This window comes from Coptis chinensis, chromosome 2 (assembly GCF_015680905.1).
Source record: "Coptis chinensis isolate HL-2020 chromosome 2, ASM1568090v1, whole genome shotgun sequence".
Taxonomy (NCBI): Eukaryota; Viridiplantae; Streptophyta; class Magnoliopsida; order Ranunculales; family Ranunculaceae; genus Coptis; species Coptis chinensis.
Window position 1 is genome coordinate 67,357,701 of NC_141457.1, and position 20,959 is coordinate 67,378,659.

A 20,959-nucleotide genomic window follows, 5' to 3' on the forward strand; every position below is an offset into this window, starting at 1 on the left:
GGCCATATTTTTGGACTCAGACCTCGGAATGGGGCCTACCTTATATCAAAACGACCGGCTCGGAAAGATCTTTCCAATGGTCTAAGAAGTGATCCAATCAGATAAGTAGAAGTGGACGAAAAGTCTATTGAAGCCAACTGCAGCTGAAGAGGCCTTTTTGGACTGAAAGAATTGGGTTTTGGGCCTGATTCTCTGGCCCAAAACATGGCTCCAAGCCCATGCACGATTTTTGGATCTGAAAGTATAAAAACAAAAGCTTAGCTCTTTGTTAATGGTAGATAGTTAATGGTAGATAGGTTAGAGTAAAAAGTAGCCATTAAAGTAGCTTCTAGATCTAGTTTTTATTTAATTGTTTTTAATTAAGTTTAATTTCAAATCCAATTCTTGCTTTAGATTAAACTATTAGAATCATTACTCTTAATTAGTTTGATTAATAAAATAGCTAGTTGTTAAATTTCGATTCTTGTCATTTACATTTATGTTAGATCTGATTCATTTATTACTTGTTATTCAATTCTTAGTTATTATTTAGATTTTAATTATTGTTTAATTTAGATTAGTAAATTTCAATTCTTTATATCATGTTTAGTTTAAATTTAATCGAAAATGATTGCGTAATGATTCTCGGCTAAACCTCCATTAGAGGGGGTTGAGAAGCCTTGATGAAAGCTTGATTCCGACTATCGTAGAATCGTCCTAATTTCCTTTCCATTCTAGAAACGATTAATTCACCATGAGAATGGGTTTAATCGTTCACATGCTAGTTATGAATTGGTAGGAATGCCATGTGTAATTAGGGATTAGGAAGAACCAATTGTTTCTGGGCGATTCAATTCGATTCTGACGATTAAATGCCGTTAATAGGATTAAGTCGAGTTAAGGTGGAATCAATCCCCCTCTAACTCCTTATCATAGAATTAACGTAGCATTACCTTAGTTATTTTGATAACCGACTAGTTATATCTTGTGGGTAGTTGCATCGTAGTCTAGTTGCCTTTTCGTAAATCTCTCATTAGACCTTAAGTAGAGTAATTACACGTGATAACAAGAATTCGGAAGGACTAGGAGTGGAACAAATCACTCTACTCCACTATATCTCATAGGATTGAGAGTAGAAACTTTGATAAATTAGACACATAAGATTAGTTTTAGTTTACTTACGTTTTGAGTTTCATCGTTCATTTCGTAGGTAAGCTAGTTAATTTTATCATTTATCAAGCGACCAATTCATTCATGCTCAGGTCACCATCCTTGCTTCAGCGAAGGAGTTTCATTTTACAGTAGTCTATGTAAGTAACAAAAGAGCGGAAAGGATGACCCTCTGGCAAGATCTCATCAGTCTTAACACAACCTTCTCGGGTCCTTGGTGTGTGGCTGGAGATTTTAATAATGTTCTCTATTCTCACGAGAGGATTGGTACTGACTTGGTACACCCAAGGGAAACTTATCCCTTTGCAGCTTATCTTAACTCTGTTGGACTCTATGAACATAAATCCAGTGGAGGGTTCTTTACGTGGACTAACAATGGTTCTGGCTCTATGCGGAGATGGTCTAAGATAGACAAGTGCCTTATCAGTTCCTTGTGGGCTACCCATTTCTCATCTTCTGGAGTGGAAGTTTTACCCCAGGGTCTTTCAGACCATACGCCTATCTTAATGTCGGTCTCTAACTCTTATACATGCAGGGCACCTTTCAGGTTCTGTAACTACTGGGTTGTGAATCCTACCTTCAAGGAAACTCTTCTAAAGTGCTGGTCTATCCCTAGACATGGCAATCCATCGTTTATGCTCTGTAAGAAACTAAAGTCCTTCAAGGAAGCTCTCAAAGGCTGGCCTAAGTTTAGTTCCACGGATCTACAAAATCAGGTGGTAGCTGCCAGGGCCAACCTAGAATACATCCAAATGCAAATGCAGAAGCATCCTTTTGATACCCATCTTTCTTTTCTAGAAAGTCGCCGTAGATCTGAGCTTTGCGATCTTATGCTTATGGAGGAGTATGATCTCATGCAGAGGACTAACACTGACTGGTTATCCTTTGGAGACAAAGGAAACGCTTTCTTCCACAATGCCGTAAAGGAAAAGAAGATAAGGAACAACATTTGGTCTATTCTGGATACTCAAGGATATCAGCAGGAGGGACAGGCTAATGTTGCTAAGACTTTCATATCCTTCTATAGGGATCTGTTGGGATCCTCTTCCTCGCCCTCTTGTAATCCTGGGCTTCTGGAGCAGCTTAATCTTCGTGGAGTGCCCTCATGAAGTGCAGATAGTTTGATCAAGGATTTTGATATCATGGAAATCAAGGAAGCACTCTTTTCTATGGATGATAACAAAACGCCGGGGCCTGATGGGTTCAATGCCTTCTTCTTTAAGAAAGCTTGGGATATAGTTGGGGAAGACTTCTCTCTTGCAATTTAGCATATGTTCAATCGGAAGTTCATTCCAAGGGGTATAAACTCCACCCTTCTTTGCTTGATTCCAAAAACCCTTGCGCCTTCAAAGGTTGATGAATTCAGGCCCATTGCCTGCTGTAACACTATTTACAAGTGTGTGGCCAAGCTTCTAACAAGCAGGATGAAGGAATTTATGCCACTCATAACCTCCGCGGCATAGTCAGCCTTCGTCCCAGGCAGGAACATCCAAGATAATATTATTCTTGCGCATGAGCTTATTCGAGGTTACAACAGGAAATACGGCACCAGGAATTGTGCAATCAAGATAGACATAAAGAAGGCCTATGATTCAGTAAATTGGGAAGCCATGGGTATGATTTTGTTGAGATTTGGGTTCCCTCCTATCTTCATAGAATGGCTTTCGATGTGCTTCACCACCCCCTCTTATTCCATTATCATCAATGGAACATCTGAAGGATTCTTCGAAGGTGGACAAGGTCTTAGGCAGGGCGACCCAATTTCATCGTATCTATTTGTCCTAGTGATGGAGGTGCTCTCTGGCCTTCTAAAGCAAGCTCTCTCTCACTGGCCACATTCACCAAGACTCTAAAAATCTTTGGAAGCCGAAAGTATCTCTCACTTATTTTTTTGGACGATGCTATGATTTTTTGCAAAGGAGATATGGCATCTATTCTTGCAATAAAGGAAATCCTAGTACAGTTTTCGCTCTTCACAGGTTTGAATATCAATTTAGATAAATCATCTCTGTTGGTTGGGTGTATGTCACATGCAGCAGGTCTGGACTTGGCAAATGCTTTGGGTATACCCCTTATCTCTCCGCCTCTTATATATCTTGGTCTACCGCTAACCTCATCAAGGTTAGGTATACGAGATTGTCTACCTTTAGTAGAGCTTAATCGACTTATCGGATCTCTAATTGGAAGAATTTCTCTTTGTCAAGGGTCGGTCGAATTTGAACTTATCCAATCAGTTCTCTCATCCTTTCAAGTATACTGGTCCAAAACCTTTGTTTTACCAAAGAAAGTCTTGGACAATGTTTCTAAGATCTGCAACCGTTTTCTATGGTCGGGGCCCAATATGACAAGGAAGATGCATCATGCCAGCCATGAGGTATTAAGGTATGCTAAAGATCAGGGTGGACTGGGCATGATAGATGCCAGAACTTGGAACAAGGCGGCTTATTGCGGCCTGATCTTCCAATTAGCTGAGAAGGATGGATCTCTGTGGTCAAACTGGACTTGGAGCCAACATATAAAGCAATCCTTCTTTTGGACTATGAAAATACCAGCAAGCTGCTCTTGGGTATGGAGGGGGATTCTGAAGCATCGGAACATTGCTCGGAAACATGTTCGATATGTTATAGCAGATGGGACTAACACCCTCTTCTGGCATGATCCATGGTGCTCAGGTCAACCGCTTTGGGAATCATCAGAAGCGAGACACTCCTTTGCGCTACCAATGGATGCAAAGGTCAGCGAAATTCTGTCTCAAGGTAACTGGTCCTCTATGGTGGAATCTATCTCGGACAGCTCCTTGAAAAACCGCATCTTGAATACGGAAGTGAATAGTTACCTAGACAAAGATGAGGTTATTTGGTCAGCGAGTAGTAGCGGAGAATTCTCAGTTAAATCAGCATATGCAGTTCTGCGAAAGGAGAGACAAAAGGTAAAATGGTACAGGGTGGTCTGGGGAAAGCTCTCTATCCCAAAATTCTCTTTTACATTGTGGCAATTGCTCTCAAACTGTCTTCCCACTCAGGATCGCTTGATACAGAAAAAGACCTTGCACTTCTCTGAATGCAGTCTATGTGGTATATCTTCGGAGCACTCAAAGCATTTATTCTTCAACTGTCAATACTCAAAGCAGGTCTGGGCCTCTATTAAAAATTACCTTGGACTAGGGGAGCTGGTCAAAGACTCCTTGTCAGAATGGTATAGTATTTTCAGGTTATGTCGGCAAACCACCACCTGTGCTAATATCTTTAAAGCTTTTATTGGAGCTACGGTCCACGAGATTTGGTGTGAAAGGAACAGACGGAAGAAGAAGAACATCTTGTTAACGCCCCAACAGTTAATCTCAAAGATTATGACCACAATGAAACTGTACATACAGAAAAATCTAACAGAGGTCAAAGATTCTTACTCTCTACGAGCTCTTGCTGAAAGGTTGGGACTGCATATGAACTTTAAACCTCAGGAAGTTCTTTGGTGCAAGTGGAAGCCAGCGGAACAAGGTGCTTACATGCTTAACACTGATGGTTCGGTCCAGCAAAATGGAAGTGGGTATGGAGGGGCTATACGAGATAGCTTGGGTAATGTAGTACGCGCTTATACAGGTTGCTCGTCAAGGAACTCAGTCATATACCAGGAAATCCAAGCTATTGCAGCTAGGCTTAAGCAGGCCCAAGAGATGGGTATAGAAAAACTGGAAGTCAATTCAGACTCTCTGGGAGCCATAAACATTTTGAAAGGGAATGAATGCAGCCCATGGTATTGTGCTAATACGGTAGCCTACATTAGAAGTATTACTTGCTCCTTTGCTAAATGCTCTTTTAGCCATACCTTTCGAGAAGGAAATCAGGCAGCTGACTATCTTTCAAAATTGTATAGATCGCCAGATGATGGTGATGTTGTATTCTCTCCTCCTCTAGACGAGAAGTTACATCGTATCATAGAGGCGATAGAATAGGAACTATGTATCCCCGTTTTTCTTCTAATACAGGTTGAGGTCAGCCATAACCTCTAGATTATTAAAAAAAAAAAAAACAGATGTCTTAATTACACGTGTTTCTATGCCCCCCCCAACAAGAAGCATGCTTTGTCCTCAAAGTATTTAAATAAATAGGGTAGAGAAATACCATTGAAATGCCTGAAATTCTGGAACATCTACAAAACAAGGTTATAACATACTAATATAGCAAATAAAACTGACGCAACTCGATATGAGTTCCACCCATTTTTAAGAAGAATCAAATTATTTGGGACATAACCAGACACTAATTGAAATAAAAACTAACCTTAACTCCAGCGTTTAAGCATTGTCAACCTCTTCTATAAAGAAATGAGGTTCCTTCGCATCCTGCCTCTCCAAAGAGATGAGGTCCCTTCGCATCCTAACTACAAGTGTTCGAAAGACTGCTCCTGTATCATTATAGGAGAAGTCATCACAAAACTACTCTCTAGAACAGCTACAACGATCCTGGAATAACCCACAAAAATTTGGAATTTTTTGTGCCCACGGGGGTCAAGGCGCGGGGTGCGCTCAACCTATGCCTGGGTAGGGCGCGGGGTGCGCCTGGGTGAATTTCTAGTTCTAGGCACTTGGGCGCAGGGCGCACTCACTTTTTGTCTTGGAAGGGCGCGAGTCGCGCTCAGTAAAATTTTTGAGTTCCAGGAACTTCAGCGCAGGTAGCGCTCACTCTTTGCTTGGGATGGATGGGCACGGGTCGCGCTCAGGTTAAATTTTGATAGACAGTGCCTAGGGCGCAGGTGGCATTCCACTGGGGCGCAGGTGCGCTCTGAGGTGCTGAAATGCGGAAGTGAGAAGGAAAAAGAAAGAAAATTTGGGAGTGAAAGGTGTGAGATGAATGTGAGAGATGCGGGTTTTGTGTGGAGAATAAATGAAGTTTATATAGGTTTGAGTTTCCAAAGCGAATTGGGAAGTTTCCAAAATGGTTTAAGGCAATTGCCGGAAACAGAAATTTCCAAAATCGGAAACGGAAACTACCCATATTCTTGATTCTAATACAAACCTAATATCTCTTAGACTGAATTTAGAATAGTAACTTCTAAACTCTTATAGATTTCATCCTACCACCACATTTAATCCTAGGCATGCCCATATCGGCAATATTCTCAACCATCACTCCAAAACAACTTCTAAAATGGAGGATCATATAACAAATCATGCTAGAGTAAATAATACCACCCCCAAACAATTCGGGAAGGTGGAATTAACAATAAAAACAATGCACAATTTGAAAAGAACCATATTATATTAAAATTGAAATTCAAACAACATTTAACAACCAAATTCAAATTTAACTACGGAATTCAAAATTAACATTCGAAATAATAAAAACAATAATGCAATACATGCATAATTCACACCATAGAGAAACATTACTCAAAAACTGAGAAAACGTACAAGAGTGGAAGACGTGAATTATATTAACCGTGAACTTAGGATCCGGTACTTACAGCCACACACTCCCTAGGGAGGGCCCGGTTACCTGAATGGTGTACTTATCAATATATGGAAGTGAAAGGAAGTACACCAAAGAATAAAATGAGTCTTTTATAGTCAGATACTCCAGACTTTATCTAACACACACACACACACACACACACACACACACACATATATATATATATATATATATATATATAATGAATATGTAGTTTACCATATATCAATAACCGAAATAGTTATGGATCGTCCCATAAATAATTACCGTGGAATGTACCCCCAAACAGAAACAAGTACCAAGATTTTCGTCGATGCAACTTAGTGAAATGAAAGCGAAGTCTGATAGATCTAGAACGTAACCGAGAATGCACCTTCTTTTTCCTCCAACGAAGATGTGGCCAAGTGAATAAGTGTGAAAAAATGGATGGTTGTGGAAGATACTTGGAATGTGGATAAGTGTTAGAAGAAAAGGGTGGGAAGAATGATTGGATTCTGTGAGGGATTAGCTAAGGTAGTTGGTGGTAAGGTGGTGCTCTAGGCAGTGCTTGAGAGGGTGGATCATCACAGGCTCTTAGAAACTCGACGAATTCCTCATCTAGGTTGTTTGCATCCATATAATTATGGTATTCATCTCCATCTTTGAGGAATTCATCTATCTAAATCTATTGTGAGGTTTACTCCATCTTTTTGTGGTCTAAGGCAGGGTGGAAAATTCTTTCGCTAGTTCAGTTATGTTCAAGGAGTTAAAATTATGATCTTTGTCTTCTTCCATAAGAGGGGTATCTACTAGTGTAGGGACGAGATCGTCAGAAGCACTAATGTGTTATACAAAACTCTCAATAGACTTAACTTCACCTTCTATAAGAAAACCTAGTTTTCTCTACTTTTGTCTAAATATGTTAACTTCCACAGAAAGATTTCCAAAAGAAAGAGTCATTGAGCCATCCCGACAATTGATTTGGGCATTGGCGGTTGCCAAGAAAGAACGTCCTAAGATGATGGGAATGGAATCATGAGCAACTTCTGTGTCAAGAATAACAAAGTCGATTGGATAGTAAAAATCCTGCACTTTAACGAGAATGTTTTCAACTACACCCTTGGGATACGTAATAGAACGATCGGCTAACTGCAAAGTCATTTTGGTTGGTTGAAGTTTTGTTAGACCCAGTTGTTTATATAAATAAAAAGGGGGTAAGTTAACACTCGCTCCTAGGTCTAATAAAGTAGTTGTTATGAAGGTATCACCTAAGGTGCATTGTACAGTAGGATGACCAGGGTCCTTGTACTTAACAATTCCGTTATGTTTAGATAAAGAGGGATATTGTTCAGTTAAGAAAGCTTCATTGTGCATGTTGGTTTTCCTCTTATTGCTGCACAATTCTTTTAGAAACTTAGCGTGTCCAGGTAAACTTTTTATAGCATCTAGAAAAAGTAGGTTTATAGTCAGATTTTTAAACACATCCTTAATCTCATCAAAATTTTCATCCTTTTTAGACATAACTAGTCTCTGGGGATATGGTGGTTTATCTCTATATTTAGCAATATTATTAGTCTTTGCTTTATCTTTATCCGTTTTCCATCTAGGTGTCCATATTGGAACCTCTACAGGTGTAGGGTCTTCAATCTCTATTATTGGGTCTTGTAAGGTTTTCCCTTTCGGTTGTGGTTTAACTGGTACTTCTACAGTTGTAGGGTCTTCAGTTTCTATTACAATATTTGGTATGGTTTCATTTTCAACTTCTGTTTGCGGGTGACCTTCAGGCATAGTTACTTTGTTATCAACTACTCTCCCTGAACGAAGGGTAGTGACTGCCTGTAGGTCCCCTTGGTTTATATTACCATTAGAGTGAATACTGTTTATATCGAAGGCGGTGTTTGTTGACTTAGGATTAGGCACTGCTTGACCTGGAAACACGCCTGTTTGGTTATTATTTTGGTTAGGAGACATGTCAATAACCTTTTGGCAGAAAGACTGCATCATTTGCATCGTTTGTTTCATCATATTAGACTTTTGATCATGCTGATCTTTCATCAAGTTGGAGTTTTGTTGCATAATTTGATTTTGTGTTTCCAACAAGGTCACTAATAATTTGTCTGTAGATGGTTGAACTGGAATTAAGGCTTGTTGAGCGTTCATGTCTTGATGTTGATAGTTCTGGGTCATGGGCACTAAACCTCTATTCTGGTTACCTAAGTTTCCTTGTCCTTGATGTTGAGTTAACTAGTTGAAGTGTGATGGTTGTGGTGGTGGTTGTGCATAAACAAGAGGACAATAGAAGTCGGAATGCTCAAGACTAAAACAGACATTACAACGAGTAGATTTAATGTTCAAGACTGGAGTGGGTTGTTGTTGAACAGAGATGGCATCTACCTTTTTAATGAGGGCATCGATAAAAGTTTTAAGAAGAAGGAGTGGAGTGGGAAGAGTTGTTACCTCTCCAATTGTTGTTCCTCTTAGATTGATCTTCTAAGAATGTATAAGCTTCCAAGGCTCCTTTACTAAGAAAACTACCCCAAGTCATGATATCTAGAACCTCCTTATGATGATGTAAAAGCCCCTTCAAGAAGGCACGAACAAGTGTGTCCTTCGCAATATTATGATGCATGCATTCAATGAGAAGATCAGTGAAACGATTCCAGGCCTCTGAAAAGGATTCATGAGGATTCTGGTGAAAGAAATGAATCTTTTGAAGCATTTCATCTGTCTTTAGTGGTGGGTAAAACTGTTCCATGAACAATTGAACAAGATTAGCCCATGAGTCCACAGAGTTTGGCGTTTGGGCAGATAACCAAGACGCCGCCTTGTCGGCGAGGGTGAAAGGAAACACCCTAAGTTTAACTTGATACAGACTTACGCTAGGATGATGGAATGTAGTGAGAACTTGGTCTGTCCTACGCATATGCTGGTAAGGCTTCTCATGGTCTAAACCATGAAAAACTGGTAACAAGTTAAATATATTGTGGGGAATTCGAAAATCCCCACTAGGTGCAAAAAGAACGATGACTTAGGGCCATTGTTTAGGGCTTTATAAAAATCAGAGAGAGGAGTCTCTTGTTCTTTAGCCGTTGATGCAGGTGTAGTGTGTGAAATTCTAGATAGGTGTGTGGTATTTATGTTTACAAAAAACAAGCCTGATTATACTAGAATTAAAACTCCTCTGACAGAAGAGGCGAGGAGTGGAAGAAGGAGTACCTAAATGCCTCCTTGCTACACGTTTGAATAGCATCTTGTATACACGATCTCAGTGTTTGTATGATGTTAGAAACACTGAATAACTTAAAGAAATGAAAATTTGGACTGACCTGTGAAAATCGGGTCGCTCCGGAAAGAGGGTGGTCGCTCGTGAAATGGCCTTGGTAGGGCGCGGGTCGCGCTCCTGTCTAACTCAAGTTCCAGGTGGTTGAGCCCGGGGTGCCCTTGGAAATAGGCTACCTAGGGAACGGGGCGTGCTCGTGCTTGACACAATGTCTAGGCGGTTGAGCGCAGGGCGCGCTTGGAAATAGGCTATCTAGGGCGCGGGTCGTGCTCAGGTGGAATTTGGAATTCCAGTGTTTTGGGCGAGGGTCGCGCTCAGGTTTGGCCTTGTATGGGCGCGGGTCTTGCTCTCCAAAAAATTTGAAATTTTTACAGTAGATTGCTAAGACGTCTATCAAGTAGCCTGTAAAATTTCATATCAATCAGAGCTATGAAAGTCCTTCTACTACCCTTCAAAGTTTGTGAAATAGTTTTCGGACACAATACAAACAACTGAATGGTTAGCCAATCAAAACAAGGACAAAAATTGCCAAAATTTTACTGGAGACTTCTAACAGATCATGGCTATTCCTGTAAAATTTTTAGAGCAATTGGAGTTCTACAAACCATCCTTATCGGCTGTTGTTCCAGAATTTAAGTGTTTGGAAAACCGCAGAAACAAACTGGAAACACTCCACTAGTGAGGAGGTCAAAACAAATAAAAAACTCGTTAAATATTTACTGAAAACTCCTGACTTAGGGTAGATACTCCTATAAAAAGTTTAGAATTTTTGGAACTGCCTAAGTAACCATACTCGTCTATTTTTCAAGAACTTACGGTTTAAAAACTGAAATGCAGCACTGTAAAGATCATATTTGTTCACAACGTAAAACAATTAGGAAAAATCTGAAACAATTACAGTAAATTAATAACACCTAAAGGATTACGCCTGTAAATGTTCATAATTTTTTGAATTTTACAAATACCATTACTGCAGTGTTTTCCTCTGTGAATCCGTAGCCCCTATGCCTAAAATAGTGAACAGTTCCGAAAATTCAAGAAATAAGAATGAAAAATTAAAAGGGTGGGTGGGTAGAGAATGGGGGATTGCCCCTTGAATTCAAGCAATTGAATTCTTGTCTTGAACGAGATTAAGATGGCAGCGACGCCATTTGATAACCCGTAACAACTCACTAGATTACTCTAACGTAATTCTTACGGTATCAATTATTTATTTCCTACTCTCACATATATATTCATGCAATATATAGAATACGAAATCGTTCCAATCTTAATCTATCAAGACTAAATAGAATTCAATTGAATAAACACAAGGAACAATGGTGAGAGTAATGTGTGATGTGAAATTTCTATACTATCATTCCCAACACAAGAACAATAATAACAAGTCATAATTTAATAACTAATTTAAACTTTATAAATCTAATTTTAACAATAGTCTAAGAATCAAAATGAAGACAACCTAATTTATGAATTTAAAACAACTAAAACTAAATAAGAATTTAATCAATAACTAAATTGAATTGAAAACTAATACTTTATTATAAAATTAATAGTGATTCTAAATAATAATCTACTTTGTTCTAACACTAATTCATTGAATGTAAAAACTAAATCTAAAACAAGCTATTCTAACTCATTAATGGAGTCTAACCTAATTTTATAATCTAGATCTAGGTATCCTTAAGAGCTAAGTCTTCTCAATATAAATGGAGGAGACCAGATCCACTTTTTCGTGCATGGGCTGAGGAGCCATGTTTTGGGCAAGAAAATCGAGCCCAAAACCCAATCTCTTCAGTCCAAAGGGCTCTTTTCAGTTGGATCTGACTTCAGTAGGCTTTTCGTCTATTTTTTCTCCTCTGATTGAGTCAAGACTTCCACCGTTGGAAAGATCTTTCCGAGTCGGTCGTTTTGACATAAGGTAGGCCCAATTCCGAGGCCTGAGTCCAAAGATACAGTCTTCAGAAGTTCTGCTGACTTTTGTGTGTTGTTTCTGCCTGCATTGACTCTGACTTCTCAGCTTCTAACCGGGATTTAGAAAGACTTTTTCTCCTTGAATCTTGACTTTTATTCACAAAACTTCTTAGCAACCAACCTTTATATCGCCAAAGTGGCACATTTCTGTACAAAATAGACTTCAATGCCTGAAATACATAAAAGCACGTAATCAGCATTAACTCTTATTTATTACTCGCATAATTGGTCTAAAAGTATTATTGTTAAGGGGTTAAAACTACAGTTTTGGGCTCTTATCACGCCATAAAATTTCAAGCTCACAGATACACCGTGATCAACGGACGATTGTTCCGCAAATCCACTGGAGGACCTCACCTAAGGTGTATAACTCCACGCGAAGGCCAATTCATCTTTGACAAAATTCACAAAGGCGAATGCGACAACCATGCAGGAGCAAGATCTCTGGCTCACAAGGCAATTGCCTAAGGGTATTATTGGCCAGGCATGCACATCGAGGCAAAGACATATGTTCTCAAGTGCCACCAATGTCAAACATTTGGACACAACCATCTGAGTCCAGCACCAGAGTTGATCAACATAGCCAGCCCATGGCCCTTTTATATGTGGGGGTTAGACATCATGGGACCATTCATCTCACAAAAGAAAACATGATTCAAATACGTCCTAGCAGCCACAGATTACTTCACCAAATGGGTGGACGCAATTCCACTAGTCCAATTCAAAAAAGTCCACATCATCAACTTCATATGGACCAATATCATCACAAGATTTGGTTTACCCCACACCCTTGTCATGGATAATGAAACTCAATTTACTGGCTCACAAGTCAATGCATTTGTACAAAAATGGCGCATCATCCAAGCATTTTCTACACCTAGATATGCGCAAAGCAATGGTCAAGTAAAGGCTACCAACAAAGCAATCAAGGAAAATCTCCAAAAGAAGTTGGAGAGCAAGAAAAGCTAATGGCTAGAACAACTAGAGAACATTCTATGAGCATACAGAACAACAGCCAGAGCCAGTACAAATAAATCTCCTTTCACACTTTGCTTCGGAACAGAGGTAGTCATACCATCAAAACTCACAATCACAACAACACATTCTGACATCATCGAATCAGGAGAAAATGACACCATCTTGGCAAAAAAAGTCAATCTCCTAAAAGATCGAAGGGAAACAGCTGCAATATCCCTAGCTCGGTACCACCAAATAATCCAACGATCTTACAACAAGAAGGTCGTCCCAAGATCTTTCCAAGCTGGTGACTTAGTCCTCAAAAAGACTTAATAAGAGCCCAAAACTGTAGTTTTAACCACTTTAACAATATTGTTTTAGACCAATTATATGATTAATAAGTATGAGTTAGTACTGTTATCGTGCTTTTATGTATTTCAGGCATTGGAGTCGAATATGTATAGGAATACGTTTCTTTTGTGAGATAAAGGAGCAAGGGTTGGTTGCTAAGAATTTCTATGATAAAAGGCCAAGATTCAAGTAGAAAAAGCCTTTTTAAAGCCTGGTCAAAGCTGAAAAGTCAAAGTCAATGCGGGCAGAAACAGCGCATAAAAGTCAGCAGAACTTCCAAAGACTGTATCTTTGGACTCAGACCTCGGAATTGGGCCTACCTTATGTTAAAACGACCGGCTCGAAAAGAGATTTCCAATGGTTTAAGCTTTGACCCAATCAGAGGAGTAGAAGTAGGCGAAAAGTCTGTGGAAGTCATATCCAGCTGAAAAGGCCTTTGTGGACTGAAGAAATTTGATTTTGGGCTTGATTTTCCAGCCCAAAACATGGCTCCTCAGCCCATGCACGAAAAAGTGGATCTGGTCTCCTCCATTTGTACGGAGAAGACTTAACTCTAAAGATTACCGAGATCTAGATTAGAAAATTAGGTTAGACTCCATTAATTAGTTCCAATAGCTTGTTTTAGATCTAGTTTTTACCTTCAATTAATTAGTTTTAGAACAAGGTAGATTATTATTTAGAATCAAATTTAGTTTTATAATAAAGAATTAGTTTTTCATTTCAATTTAGTTTTTAATTCAATTCTTATTTTAAATTTAGTTGTCTTAAATTCATAATTAGTTTGTTTTAATTTGATAAGTAGTTATTCATAATCTTAGTTCTAAATTAGTTTTAATTCATTTTGAATCATTATTGTTATTGTTCAAATAGATTAATAGAGTTTAATACTTATTCAATAATGACTTGTTCTATTATTTTAATCAAGTTTAATTTAATTTACATTATGTTTTTCTTTCATTATTTTAGTTTAATTTATCTAATGATATTAGGCTAATCCCCCCCATTAGAGAGAGTGATTATGAAACCTAATGAGGAATAGATTGCTTAGTAGAATTATTTCATTGTGTATGTGTTTCAATGAGTTTAGTTTATTGTATGACTTCCAAAATAAGCATATGATAAATTTAACTAGGGATTGTTGTAATTAAGTCGAGAGACTTGGTTGTAATAATCCTACATGCTAGTAATAATGACTATAGAGATGTAGGTTATTGCTAGGGATGATAAAGGTTGAGGCTTTAGGTTGAATCGTTGCCTGAAAACCTAAATATGATCACTTTTCAATGAATAATTCGATTCTTGCATGAAACTAGTTATTAGGTAGATTGATTACTCTTCTCTATACTTTCTCTTCTATCAAAACCCTATTTCTATTAGTTTAGTTAATTTAGATTTATTTTAATCTATAGTATAATCGTAGAATAGAAATTTCACATCACACATTACTCTCACCATTGTTCTTTGTATTTGATTAGTTGAATTCATTTAAGTCTAGAGAGTTAAGAGTGGAACGATTTCGTACTCTATATATTGCATAAATCTATATGTGAGAGTAGGAAATAAATAATTGATACTGTAAAAATAAGGTTAGAGTAATCTAATTGAGTTTTTACGGGTTATCAAATAGCGCCGCTGCCATCTTAAACTCTTTCAGGACAAGAATTCAATTGCTTGAATCCAAGGGACAATCCCCCATTCTTTACCCACCCACCTTTTTAATTTTTATTTCTTGTTTCTCATGTTTTCATTACTGTTCATGCTTGAAATTCACTGTTTTAATCCGCCCTCCCTTTTGCCATGCACAAAGCGCGCCCGCACTCCCTTAAGATTGCAAAATCACAGTGACGAATACTGCGGTAAAATTATTTCTAATTTTCGAAAATTCTAAAATTTTTTAGGCATATAATCTAAGGTGTTATTGATTTATTGGAATATTTTCAGAATTTTCCTAATTGTTTTACCTTGTGAACAAATATGATCTTTACAGTGCTGTATTTCAGTTTCCAAACCGTAAGTTCTTAAGAAACAGATGAGTAAGGTTACTTAGGCAGTTCTAAAAATTCTAAACTTTTTACAGGCGTATCTATCCTAATTCAGGAGTTTGCAATAAAAATTTGACTAATTTTTTATTTGTTTTGACCTCCTAACTAGTGGAGTGTTTTCAGTGTGTTTCTGCAGTTTTGCAACACTTAATTTCTGGAACAATAGCCAATAAGGAGGATTTGTAGAACTCCAATTTCTCTAAAAATTTTACAAAAATACGCATGATCTGTCAGAAGTCTCCAGTACAATTTTGGCAATTTTTGGCTCTGTTTTGATTGGTTAACCATTCGGTTGTTTGTATTGTGTTTGAAAACTGTTCCGCAAACTTTGCAGGGCAGTAGAAGGACTTTCATAGCTCCGATTGTTCTGAAACTTTACAGGCTACTTACTGGAGGTCTTAGCAACCTACTGTAAAAATTTCAAAGTTTTTGGAGAGCACGACCTGCGCCCATACAAGGCAAAGTCTGAGCGACCAGCGCCCAAATCCGCGAGGCAAATTCTGATCCCCGGCGCTCAACTCACTGAAAATTGCCTCAAGAATGAGCGCGACTTGCGCCCTTCACAGGCAAATTCTAAGCGCACCCCGCGCCCTCTTCTGGAGCAGCCCGATTTTCACAGGTCAGTCCAAATTTTCATTTCTTCAAGTTATTCAGTATTTCTAACATCATACAAACACCGAGATCGCGTATACAAGATGTTATTCAAGCATGTAGCAAGGAGGCATTCAGGTACTCCTTGTTCCACTTCTCGCCTATTCTGTCAGAGGAGTTTTAATTCTAGTATAATCAGGCTTGTTTTTCGGAGACATAAATACCACACGCCTATCTAGAATTTCACACACTACACCTGCATCAATGGCTAAAGAAGAAGAGACTCCACTCTTTGATTTTTATAAAGCCCTAAACGATGGCCCTAAGTCGTGCATCGTTTTTGCAGACCTAGTGGGGGATTTTCGAATTCCCCCTAATATATTTAACTTGTTACCAATTTTTCATGGTTTAGGCCACGAGAAGCCTTACCAACATATACGTAGGATAGACCAAGTTCTCACTACATTCCATCATCCTAGCGTAAGTCCGGATCAAGTTAAACTTAGGGTGTTTCCATTCACCCTAGCCGACAAGGCGGCGTCTTGGTTAACTGCCCAAACGCCAAACTCTGTGGACTTATGGGCTAATCTTGTTCAATTGTTCATGGAACAGTTTTACCCACCACTGAAGACAGATGAAATGCTTCAAAAGATTCATTTTTTTCACCAGAATCCTCATGAATCCTTTTCAGAGGTTTGAAATCATTTCACTGATCTTCTCATTGCATGCCCGTATCATAATCTTGCGAAAGACACGCTTGTTCGTGCCTTCTTCAAAGGGTTTTTACATCATCATAAGGAGGTTCTAGATATCATGACTGGGGGTAGTTTTCTTAGTAAAGGAGCCTTGGAGGCTTGTACATTCTTAGAAGATCAATCTAAGAGGAACAACAATTAGGGAGGTAACGACTCTTCCCGCTCCACTCCTTCTTCTTTTTAGGTTAAACCTGATTCCGAGCTTAAAACTCTTATCGATGCCCTCACTAAAAAGGTAGATGCCCTCTCGGTTCAACAACAACCCACTCCAGTCATGAAGATTAACTCTACTCGTTGTAATGTCTATTGTAGTCTTGAGCATACCGACTTCTCTTGTCCTCTTGTCTATGCACAACTATCACACTTTAACCAGTTAACTCAACATCAAGGACAAGGAAACTTAGGTGACCAGAATAGAGGTTTAGTGCCCATGACCCAGAACTTTCAGCATCAAGACATGAATGCTCAACAAGCTTTAATTCCAGTTCAACCATGTACAGAAGTAGTAGTATTGACCTTGTGGGTAAAACAAAATCAAACTATGCAACAAAACTCCAACTTTATGAAAGATCAGCATGATAAAAACTCTAATATGATGAAACAAACAATGCAAATGATGTAGTCTTTGTGCCAAAAGGTTATTGACATGTCTCCTAACCAAAATAATAACCAAACAGGCGTGTTTCGAGGTCAAGCAGTGCCTAATCCTATGTCAACAAACACCGCCTTCGAAATAAAAAGTATTAAGTGTAAAGGTAATATAACCATAGGGGACTTACAGGCAGTCACTACCCTTCATTCAGGGCGAGTACTTGATAACCAAGTGACTATGCCTAAAGATCACCCGCAAACTAAAAATAATACCATACCAAATACTATAATAGAAACTGAAGACCTTCCAACTGTAGAAGTACCAGTTAAACCACAACCAAAAGGGAAAACCTTACAAGACCCAATAATAGAAATTGAAGACCCTACACCTGTAGAAGTTCCAATATGGACACCTAGATGGAAAACGGGTAGAGATAAAGCAAAGACTAATAATATTGCTAAATATAGAGATAAACCACCGTATCCCGAGAGACTAATTGTGTCTAAAAAAGACAAAAATTTTGATGAGATTAGGGAAGTGTTTAAAAATCTGACTATAAACCTACCTTTTCTAGATGTTATAAAAAGTCTACCTGGACACGCTAAGTTTCTAAAAGAGTTGTGCACCAAGAAGAGGAAAACCAACATACCCAATGAAGCCTTGTTAACTGAACAATATCCCTCTTTAATTGAACATAACGGAATTGTTAAGTACAAGGACCCTGGTCGTCTTACTGTACAATGCACCTTAGGTGATACCTTCAAAACAACTGCTTTATTAGACCTGGGAGCGAGTGTTAACTTACTCCCTTTTTATTTATATAAACAACTAGGTCTAACAAAACTTCAACCAACCAAAATGAATTTGCAGTTAGCCTATCGTTCTATTAAGTATCCCAAAGGCATAGTTGAAAACATTCTCGTTAAAGTTCAAGATTTTTACTATCCAGCCGACTTTTTTATTCTCGACACAGAAGTTGTTCATGATTCCATTCCCATCATTTTAGGGCGTCCTTTCTTGGCAACCGCCAATGCCCAAATCAATAGTCGGGATGGCTTAATGACTTTTTCTTTTGGAAATCTTTCTGTGGAAGTTAACATGTTTAGACAAAAGTAGAGACAACTAGGTTTTCCTGTAGAAGGTGAAGTTAAGTCTATTGAGAGTTTTGTATATCACATTAGTGCTTTTGACGATCTCGTCCCTACACTAGTAGATACTCTTCTTATGGAAGAAGACAAAGATCATAATTTTGACTCATTGAACATAACTGAACTAGCGAAAGAATTTTCCGCCCTGCCTTCCGACCCTATAAGAGATAGAGTAAACCTCACAATAGACGAGATAGATGAATTCCTCAAAGATGGAGATGAATACCATAATTATATGGATGCGAACAATCTAGATGAGGAATTCAACGAGTTTCTAAGAGCCTGTGATGATCCACCCTCTCAAGAACTATCTAAAGAGCCACCTGATACCTTCATTTTTAGATATGTGCTAATACCAACCCATGCCACCAATAAGTTTTATGCTAAAACAATGCACTCATTTTTTCCATTCCTTCAATCTAAAACTTATCCATACCCTACATATCTTCCACAACCATTCATTTTCTCATGATCATTCACTTGGACACCTTCTCGTTCAAAGAAAAAAAAGAAACTTTATGCTCGATTAGGTTCTAGATCCATCAGAATTCACTCCCATTCTACTAGGCCATGTCATAGGAAATCTTGGTGCTTAATTCTGTTTGATGGTGCATTCTGTGTTAACTATTAATGGAAAGATCCATAAGTAGTTAGATTATTGATATATGGGAAACTACATGTTAATACATATATATATATATATCATATTAAGTCTAGGGAATCTGACTTTAAAAGACCCAAGTTTTTGTACAATACCAACTTTCGAGAGTATAGGCCAAACAAAAATTTTCAAACTTAAAAAGAGTTTTCCAATTTTGTCTAGGGGTGGCATATTTTGGTATTTCATTTCAAATCTTTTTGCCACCCATTGCTTGTCATGTTTACTCCAGTAGAGTTTGTGTTAGTTCATATGTAACAGTTTAATTGTGCTTCATGTTGTCATATCATTTTTACAATATTTCTGTTACAGGTACTACCAATTTTTGTCACGTTTCTATGGTAAATTCTTTCCTTATCTCTTTACACTTTGAGGACAAAACATTCGATTGTTTGGGGGTGGGATAGAAACATTTGCAAAAATTAGGCACTTTTCTTTATATAAAAAAATAAAATAAAAATCATAAATATTGTTTATACTAGGCACTTAGTGATAATGGTATTATTCTCTTTTCCATGATGATATTAGTCTAGAAATCTTACGTAGTACTTGAATTAGGATTTAATTTTTGAAACATAGATTAATACGTAGGTAATAGTCATTGCATCTTTTCACGAACATCTTGCATGAGCATCTTTGATTGTACTTGGCAGTATTTTTCTGAGACCTAGGTTAGAGTACTTAATACATATCCTATGAGCATCCAGCCTAAAAGCCTCATAAGAGTGAAATATCTGAGTGATGGCACAAGGGAGAAGTAAATTCTGAGTAGAGAAATCACACATCCACTTGCCTGATCACCACATTATATCCTAAGCGAGAATTTAGGCCATCCTTGGATCGATATAGCCAGAAATTCACACCTATATGAAATTTATTATCTGCTAGTCGCCCCACTGAGCCTTTCATTAGCCTTTTCACAAACCCCAAATCCTTTACCCAATAAAACTAAATAAAAAAATAAAATCAGCCTACCTATCTGGATAAGTATGAGAAATAGGATGAGTGAAGAAAAGAAAAGAGAAAAACCTATGTAAACAAAAATTAATTAGTTGCTTCAGAAAAGAAAAAAAAGAAAAGAAGTTTCCATCCAAAGAAAAGAAAAGAAAAATAAAATAAAATAAAAACTCCAAAAATAGAATAAAAGGAGTCAAAAAGCCAAAATAAAAAGGCTAAGGATGGAAACAAAGTGTAGAAGCAAAAGAACAAGGTTTTCTCTAGTTACATAATATGAAGACCCTACTTTCTCAGAATTGTCTTTTTGAATATCTATTTCCTTCCTTCTTTAACCAACACCTACGCCCCGTATCACCTAATAAAGGCCTCTAGCTCAATTAAGAATAGGTTGGTGTGATAGTAAGTGGTAGATATGTTTGATCGACCTCGGCTTCCTTGGATTGTCATTGAGATTATGAGGAAATGTGTGCCCACTGCACACTGGAGTTAGCAAACTTGAGTGGAAAAATCAGAGTGTTATGTGTTTTGACATATTCCTTGTGAGAACCTACTTAGGCACGCTACCCAAAAGTTTCAGAAACAGACCTGCCATTGTATTTCATATTATAGTTCATTGTATAGCTATTTATCTTAAGATGATTTGATTATTATGCATGTATTAGTTTAAGTTTTAGAATGATCATTCTTGTTTAAATACTAGTGAGATGTATAGAACATTAAGACATAAATAAGGAAACAATAGTTTTATTTCTTAGTCATTGTAGTATAAATGAAGTTTGTGAGTACCTTCACTGGAAAAACTCTCATGAGGCTATAACTCGTCCACTAGGGAATTCCTAGTGGTTTAAGGCCTTCTTGCATATGGTCAATGCAATCGCACTCGGTGAAATGAGATTAGTTAGAACTCCATTTTTGGTCACTTATTCTAATTTCTCATATTTGCTTGAGGACAAGCAAAATGCTGTTTGGGGGTGGTTTGATAAGAGCCCAAAACTGTAGTTTTAACCCCTTTAACAATATTGTTTTAGACCAATTATATGATTAATAAGTAAGAGTTAGTACTTTTATCGTGCTTT

The 20,959-nt window shown here is 37.9% G+C and overlaps 1 protein-coding gene across 1 annotated transcript; it reads left to right on the forward strand.

Moving 5' to 3' along the window:
* Positions 1–1,313: 1,313 nt before the first annotated feature.
* LOC147517319 (uncharacterized) lies at positions 1,314–2,258 on the forward strand. Its single transcript, XM_086593563.1, has one exon. The coding sequence runs from the start codon at positions 1,314–1,316 to the stop codon at positions 2,256–2,258; it is 945 nt and encodes a 314-aa protein (XP_086449689.1).
* Positions 2,259–20,959: the final 18,701 nt, after the last annotated feature.

Coding starts and splice junctions, on each gene's coding strand:
- LOC147517319 (XM_086593563.1), top strand. CDS start 1,314: ATGACCCTCTGGCAAGATCTCATCAGTCTTAACACAACCTTCTCGGGT.